This window comes from Triturus cristatus, chromosome 7 (assembly GCF_964204655.1).
Source record: "Triturus cristatus chromosome 7, aTriCri1.1, whole genome shotgun sequence".
Lineage (NCBI taxonomy): Eukaryota > Metazoa > Chordata > Amphibia > Caudata > Salamandridae > Triturus > Triturus cristatus.
In genome coordinates this window covers 1218209542-1218218607 of record NC_140590.1, presented here as the reverse complement: position 1 = coordinate 1218218607, position 9066 = coordinate 1218209542, and the positions used below count along the sequence as shown (strand labels likewise).

The 9066-nt window shown below is 42.2% G+C and overlaps 1 protein-coding gene across 1 annotated transcript; it reads right to left on the bottom strand.

Annotated features, from left to right (window-relative positions):
• Positions 1-353: 353 nt before the first annotated feature.
• LOC146811654 (uncharacterized) lies at positions 354-2816 on the bottom strand. Its single transcript, XM_085615093.1, has one exon. The coding sequence runs from the start codon at positions 2814-2816 to the stop codon at positions 354-356; it is 2463 nt and encodes an 820-aa protein (XP_085471219.1).
• Between the last annotated feature and the right edge of the window lie 6250 nt (positions 2817-9066).

The window sequence follows — 9066 nt, the reverse complement described above, 5'->3', positions numbered from 1 at the left end:
TACGGGTGCCCTGGTAATTACTTGTTTACAGTGGGGGAGAGGCCGGGTTGCAGTTAAAAGTGATGTGAATATAACATTTCCTAGTAATTACAGGGTGGAGTACCCCCAGATCAGTTTTCAAACCTGCCGAAATGTATGGTATAGACCTTTTAAACATCTAGGCAAGTAGATTTTGGTAGGGATACGTATCACAAGGTCAATCTTAGAATCAAGTACATAACTTTCCATTAAACAACAGAGAGAATCCAGGTGACCACATACTGTGTTACATAACAGACAATGTAGTTCAATCCACTACTTAGAGAAAGTGGCTCCTATATCATGTTGTGGTACTGCTAATACAACAGCATCCACTAATCTCTCTCATAGTGATTTGGAAATTCGCATACAAATGACAATTTTGTGGTACAAACAAAGCAGCAACTTCCTAGTATTTCCGAAATATACACTGCAATTATCTGGTTCCAACTTGGATTAACTTGATGGACATTGCAGTCACTGGAATATGTGTTTATACAAGGCATCGGATTTAATAGTGCCAAGTTGTGAGTTTTTCTATTTATTTCTGTGACCTGGATAAATTTCAACACTTTTCCAAACTGCATTTGTGAATTATCTAAATATTTTATTGTACTTTGGTCCCGTCTGACTAGTTTGTTGTAGTTTGCTGCATACACATAGCAATAACCCTTCCTTAAACTAATTTTATCATATGATGCTACTTTCCTTTCGAAGTATACAGATACTCTTTTTTGCGCTGCCAGGAACTCATCATTTGTTAAATCTTTTATAGTCACTTTCCCCATTTGAAAGCACCCATCAATTATCTCCATTCTCTCCACACGTATCGATGGATCCATAAGTCTATTGACTGCATTTTCTATCTCGCTATCAATATTATAGGTTGCTTTTAGTAATGGTATCATCTGAATTAATGTCACAGTATTTAGGATTTGCATTTCTACATTTTGTGTTCCAGAGATGTGGGACACTATGTAGCCATTTAGGTCTTCAAAATGAAAACAGTTATTTGAAAAGAGTGGGCCATTGTGACGTACACAGTCTGAAAGATGCACTAACTGATGAATATTCATAGTCATGAACCTCTGATCATACAGGTCTCCAAAAAATTTGACAAAGGTGAGCAAGCAAGTCTCTGCTCGGTCGATTTCTGAAAATGTTAGACTTTCTTTATCTAGTAAATATATTCCTTTTGAGAAGAGGCAAAAATGTATAAATAACTGATTGGGTAATACATCAGCTAGTACTGGAATTCCCCAGAAGAGCAAGAAGTTTCTGTATTCAGAGAATTTCCATAAATGGACATCTTCAAGGCTACGAGGAGGTCTTGATATGTTAAGTGGAGGCTTGATCGCCTGTAATCTCTTGCTAACAAGTTCTCTGTAAGAGTGTGCTGAAAAGCATGACTTCTCATATTGCTTCCCGAACCATAATGTGAGCATTAGTTTCATTACACCAGCGCAGACCCCATGCATATAATCTAAACGAAATCCCTTAATACATGGGAAAAGGGAAAGGAACAGAAACCGGAAAGGGCCTTTCACACCACGAACTGAATATTCATGTTCACCCTGTTGTATTTTAGCTAATGTTTCATTTATATCATTCTTCAGATTTTCTGTTGTTCGTGGTGGTCCTTTAGGATCATCATCATTGTAAGGAAAAACATGACAATGCCCCATTCCAGATCTTGAAGTCATGCCTGGCTGTAAACAGGACCAACAGCTAAATTTCCCATTGAACTCCTTACTGTTGGTAACCAAACAACGAGCTGGTAGATCACAAGTACATGAAAGTAGTGCAGCACGACATACAAAAACAGAGCCTGTATGATCTGTAAACATAACTCCATTTTCCAACTGACTCAATTCCTCAGTTAAAGGATGTAGGTATGTCCACATATATGGCTTTCTTTGCCCAATCCAAATTCCATAGACAAGCATGTTTTCTTTTGCTTTGCGTTTTGTTATGGAGAGCTCATTAATCATCAAATACACAGGCCACATACTTAGTTTACTACTTTTAAAAATGTTCACTCCATCTGTGTTCAGAACAAAAGAGATATTGTTTTCATTACTTAATATCCCCTCATCAAACAGGTTTTTATATCCAATTCCATCATAAACATCACCTATTACAGAGTTTCCATTCTGTTTGTAGTGTTCATATCTGTGGGTTCTCACTTCCTCCGTAAAATCTCTCCTCTTAAACATAGTATTTAGCTGTTCAATTATGGAATGTTGGACAAAAAATGCAACAGCACCAGGCTCTGTAAGATCCTTTAGACAATGGGTGTTAGTGCATATCTTTTCATTATCGCTGATGCTTTCATAGCAAGAGGAACAGTAGTTTCTTATCTTAGGAATAGTGATGTATTTTTTTATAAACATCTTAAGTTTGAATAACGAGTTAATCATTTTATTAGGCACTGGTAAAATGCAGCAGATTAAGTCCAGTAGTGCCCCTAATGCCTCATCAGAAATTCTAAATCTAACCGCAAAGCAAATGATAAGCAGTAGGACAGCTTGCACAGTGTGTCGTGAACCTTTAAATAAAAAATTGTCTTCTTGGATTTCATGACTTTTAGAATTATTAATTTCGCCCTCATTTACAATAGTTATATTGTTTACAACATTCTCTGTAAAGTCTTGTGCTTCAAAACCGATTTCATTGTCTTCTGGATCAAAATTATTTTCTCTTTCATCTGCATATTCATTCTGATGCCCAGATGTGTGTAATTCCTCATAAGCCTCTTCATCAAAATCATATGTTGGAGTACGTAAATTATATTCCATAGTAAAGGATGAGACTACTTCAGTTTATCACCAATTGCATTGGAACGTATGATATTTTTATTAAACAAGCTCACCAAAGACACAACCACTTTGGGGTTCAAAGCAATTGGGGGCCTCAGGCATCAGAAAAGACTTCACTCAGTGGGACCTAATCGGGATTTCCAGGTTGTGAGACCTCCACACGGGTAGAGAGATGATGTCATTTGAACGGCTAGAGAACAAATATGAAGTGGCCAAAACATATTGCCCAAAACAGTGGGGGAAATTTTTGGGATAAATGGAATATATATCGGGGAGTCCCTGCCTCCGGTGGTTGACACAACCCTTGCCATGAATCAAGCAGAAATTATCTGACGGGAACAGCATACCAGGAGATAAGGAGGACAGCGGCCCTGCAAGGCCCTTTGGCAACACTCTGGGGGGGGAGGGGTGGTACTGCTTAAGCGTGTTTGTAATATTGATGATGTAAAGACGTAATTCTGCGCTGTTACAATAAAAAGATTTATTTTAAAAAAATAGAACCAGAGAATTTATTGTGGAGCGCCCAACATTCCAATGTTCTAATTTTTATTGAATGTTTAGAGCTCCCATCCAGGTAGGGTGAAGGGTGAAGCATCTGAAGGTCCTGAGTGCGCCCCATCTGCAGGGGATCCCGACTGCTGCAGCCAAGTCCAAGTGAATCTGGTGCACACCAAGCAGCCACACTCAGCAGGCGCTGAGTCTCTCACAGGCCAAAGGGAGTGACTAGCGTTCATAACTGGGTGTCAGGCACTATGATATATGTGCTTCAAAAGGTTGGGCTAGAGAGCCCTGTTTTTTTATGATTCTCTTATCAGTCTCATCTCCTTCCTAAGATGTGCCCAGGTCCCGTTATGGTGACCTGGCACTAAATCAAAGAGCACCCTTGGAAGTGTACAGGTGAAGCCTAACTCTTCCCTCTCCAGTTTGCGTCTCACCCAGCTTCTAGGAATGCAACAATACACAAATCTGTCTGTGGGATTACTCTATGTCCTCTGCATGTTTCACCAATGCTGGACTGAGTTTTACTATTCATTCATTCCTAAAAACTTTATTTCGGCAATCAAATGCCATAAAAACATCAATAAAACAAGCAATAAAATTCAATGACTTCATAAAATATACACAGTTAAAAAGGTAGTGTTAAAATTCGTTAGAGTGCTAAACAGTAATCCAAATAGTAGAATTGATGTAGCCCCTCCCAGAACCCGAAATGTAGCCAGAAAAATCCAATATTATGATCACCCATACAATTCCTGCAATGTCATTCTACTATTCAAAGGCACACCTACACCCATTCAAACATTCTAAATCACTTACCAATATTAAATGTTTGTGGTATGGACCTCGTTTTTTAGAAAGTCTTTTTTTTGCTCCTGCTTCTGCCATTACTCCTACGATATAAAAAGAATCTTGAGCCATGAACAATTTTGTGCTAAAATAAAAACCTCTATGTATATGTGTACTTATTTCCATACACCCTCTGCATACTCTGCAAGACAAATGGATCCACCCTGAATCCAGGAAGACCGTCACACATGCACTCATCACCAACAGGCTGGACTACAGGAACGCTCTCTATGCCGGAATCAACAAATCTCTACTTCACAAGACTGTCCAGAACGCTGCAGCCAGACTCGTCCTCAGCATCCCACAACAAGACCACATTACCCAGCACCTCTACTGGCTCCCCGTCAAAAGGAGAGTGACCTTCAAGCTGCTCACACACGCCTACAAAGCGCCCTCCACAACACCGGACCCCAACACCTCAACGAAAGAATCTCCTTCTTTGCCCCCAGGAGAAAACCACACACAGCAGCATGCTGCCATTTCAATTGAAGGACTCGGTGGTTCTATTTATGATAGGACTGTTTGCATGATATGGCGCAAGCGCACAGACAGTGCTTAGCCCTTGACCCTTGCTTGTACTGTCTACCAAAGTACAAAATGATGTGTCTATCTCCCATCACATAGGTCTCTGGATGCAGACCCTCGATATACACCACCCTTTGGGGTAAAAAGACAATTATGGCCATTTACTATCCTGCCACTAGACGAGAATAGAAACCTTTCTCTTCTCAATACTGAAAACCCTGACTTCGAGATTATTTGCTCCCCTGTGAAATGGATCCAAATAAGAGAAACATTTTTGCTGGAAATGTCGTATTTCAATTCCAAAGTGCAGCATCTGGATTAAAAGGTTAAAAATATGCCAAATAACTAAATAAAGTAACAGGGTGGCAGCAAACTGGCCAGATTGATTTTATTCACACACAAACACAATAGCACCACTTTTTCAGAGTTTGCCAGAGAAGCGCTTTTTTTGTTTGCTTGGTTTCCCTGGGCTTGCAACAATAGTGCATCAATCCTGGAGGTACTGCAAAGTGTGGATTGAACAAAATGTGTACTGCGCTCTGTGTGCAGGGATGTGGTCTTTTTACCTGCTGCTTACGTTTTGTAAGGATATAAGCAATGGATATTGAAATGGGTCAGGGCCCTCATGTCCTTAACTTTTCAGGCATATCCTCCGCTTCTAGGAAAATTATTTAATCTTCCATGCCTAAAAAACAAAGGAGTTATGAGCTTGTGTAATGTAACTGGTGTCCATGTTTAGCGCTCCAATATTTTCGGGTCGAATCCGTGCTACATAAAACTGCAAAAAAAAGTTCAGCAAATCACGTTGTGAATTATCCGTCCAGTTATATCGAGCTTAAAACCTACCATGTGCTCTGCCACCTCTTTCTGCTGCGGTACACTAATGTAAGCACTTGAGCTGCTGGTTAAACAATCCCCAGTGTGAGGCAGAGTCCTGCAGTTGGAAGTGCATGCCTCCATCTGTCCTAACAGAAACAGATGTATGCAGCAGCACAGCTGCCCAGAAGTCATTTTTAGGTCTCGCCTGAGCCAGCGCTTTAGCGCTGCTCTGGCAAGAGCTATAGAAAACGGGGATTTGGAAGTGCAAACGAGTGCTTTTCAGGCCCCCAACTACAGTGCATGTGCGCCGGGTGCGCGCACCAGTTGGCAGCCTGCGTGTACATTTCGCGGGCGCTTTGATGTTCTCAGTGAGCCGCGCGGCGACTGCGCACATCAAAGCGCCCGCGAAATGATTACTTTCACTTTAAAGTTCGCACCTACTTGGCAGACTGGTTCTCTCTTGCTCTTTCCTCCTCTGCTCTCTCTCCTCAGAGTCCGTCCCTCCCCCTGTTGCAGCAGCTGGCATTACACGGGGGAGGGTGGCTCTTCATGCCTACCAGGCCAGTGGCGCTCTTCGTAGTCACATTAGTGGCACGAAGTGCTTTATAAATTCTATATTGCAGTAGTAATCGGAGTTACACGCCTCAAAGCGCTTCAGCGCCTCGTCAGAGGCAATAAGCGCTATATAAATCCAGTTACAGTACAATATTTCCGCAGAAGCCCCTTATAACGCAACCAAACCTTCTTCGGGGCCCAACTTGTGCAGATGGCATGAATGGTGTGCTCAGGTGTGGGCCCCAGGGGCCCATACTGAGGCTTGAAGGCCTCATCGGCACCAGCACGCTCCAGGGGCAGGCCTTCCCGTGCAGCCGTCTCTGCACCTCCGTGTCTCTTTGCTTAAACCGAAGCCCCGCTCCCCCCCCACCCTCCCCCACTTGTCTGTTATCTCTGGCTTAGGGCTAGTACCATATAACTCTCTCCGCTCTGATAAGGCAGGTCTCTGGTTTGAGTTCTCGAAGAACAAACAATACATTTTTTTATTCTTTCCTTTCTGAAATATTTTACAGCCCTGTTTATGAGGGAATTACCAGACACTATTTATATTAGGGAACGTAAGATGCTTTTCTTAGTCTGTGGTAAAAGACTTCAAAAAGAAAACACCGTTTGCCTGCTATCGAAAAGTACATCTAAAGGAAAATGTGTCGGCTTTTCACTTGCAGATGGAATATTGTATTTTTTATTTTTGTAAAGTGCTGCACAGTGACACATGGTCTTTACTACACGTGATTAGCTTTCATAAGTGGATACATGCAATGTTTAGATTATACTAACATTTACCTAAATAAAGCATCTATCGCCTTAAATTAGACATATATAACAATAGAGTGATAACACAGCCATGTTATACGGTTCCGCGGCTTTTTGGCCCTGTAAAAAGCGGGTGTTACAATAACCTAGTTAAACAAGCATTTGCAATGCAATAGGTCTCGCAGTTATACGAGTTTGAGCTATTGGCATTATAAATGACAGTGCCTTTTATTTATGTTTTAAAAAACCAAACTTAAATAAAAAGCATTGTCATTTACAATGCCAATAGCTCAAACTCCTATAAATGCGAGACCTATTGCATTGCAAATGCTTGTTCAAAAGGCAGATTAAAACATCTGCCAGAAGCCACTTACGAGGCCGGAGCAGGAGCAGCCCCCTCAGCTGGGCCTGTCACTCCGGGCTAAGAGCAGCAGGGCGGGCGAAAAAGGCTGCATCGCGCACGCGCGTGTTCTGATTGGGCGCTATGACTTTAATATTTGGGCCTCCCTTCTCCCATTACTCAGCTGTTGCACGCGCCCCACTCCCACTTTAAACCTCATTTTCTTTGGTTTCTGCTCACAGCTGTCATCAGATTACGAGAAGAAGCAGCCTAGGTCACATTTTTGAGTAGATTGAGCAGGGGGATGTGATCTGTGAGAAATCTCCGCTGAGGCGTAATGGAGCACTTTATTAACACACAGTTGTGGGTTAACAACACACATAGGCTCACTGTACTATATCCTCGAAAACATCATGCTAGTAAACAGTATCTCTCCCTCAAGAGCTAAAGCAAAATGCTTGAAGTTGATACACATTTGCACAGCAGATTTTCGGATCAGCGTTAAGATGCACCAATGATTTCCCAACACACAGAGTATTTTCATTTAAATATCTGCAAGGATGTATTATTTATGCCTTACGTCCAAGGCAAGCAGAGCTTCCCCCAGTGTCTCTCAGACTGACTTACAATCAGCTACGCAACTGGAGAGGTGTATCGCTTTCTAACGATTTTATAATGTGATCGGCAAATTATTCCTGCGCCAATTTAAACAAACATGAACTGGACAGACGTGGTAGCGTTAAAAGGCAAAAGTCACTGTGTCCTTCTTGAATGTATTGCGTAACTAATTAAAATTGTTATCGATTGCAATCGAGGCCAATCAAGTAGCAGCGGAACACCATAACGACCACTGAAAGAAATAGGCATATGTAGCTGAACAAAAAATAATATACTAAAGAATTTCAAGAAATCTCATCTCAAGGCATGTAAATTAGATCATTCCCACACATTTCGAGAGTCGGGTGCTCTAAATCAACAGAAGCAGAGTCACAGGTGCAAGGCTGTGTCAACAAAATGAGAAGAGAAACCCAGAGAAAGAGCTTGTATATTCCATCCAACACAATGGAGTGTTCTGCTCTGCACGTCTTGTTTTCTTGAGTCACAAACTGCTGTAAAACCCCTACCTTCATGGTGGTCATTTAGGTACTACCAGGAGTAAAAGTCTCATTAGTATTCCTGCTACGACACCATTAACACAGTCTTAAGTTTTCATACACTTTCCGAATAGAATATAGATCTCCCAAAGTTAATTCACGTACTCACCAGATCAGCTCACACGGTGGATATAAGCAGGCTCTGGCAGTATCCTCCAATCCTGTTGAGCGCGCGGAGAATGGCTGCGCATGATTGGGTATATGGACTTGCAGCATGTGTGTGCACTGCAAGCACACCTGCTGCGCACGTAGCTGCAGTGCACTGGGTCCCCGGGCCGTCAATCAAGTAGCGGGCGAATCGCGCTACCAATGACAGCCGCTGGCAATTAAATTGGCCAGCCCCTGCGGCGCTATCTTCAAAAGCTGCGGGGGCGATCTCTTCGTCGTGAGTGACTGCATCGTAGCTTGTGCAAGTAAGTTGTCGCAGTCACAGTGGGGCTTAAAGCGGGTGGCGCGTTTGGGTTATTTATTACATACATTTTTGAAACCCCCGATTTCCAGTTGCTGGGTATTCAACTTCCACAGTAGTTAATATGGCGCGCGGCCCACTGTGTTGGCTCGTTTTAAAAATGTGTGTACACCGGAAAGGTAAGCCTCAATCGGGCCCGTGCGATGTTCTGGTTTTAAGTAGTTTTCCGTCACGTTTCTTCTCTCAGCGCAAACATATCTAAAATGACCAAATTGAGAATTGGCCTGGTTTTGGTTACAACTTCGGCTTTCTGACATCCCCTGCCAC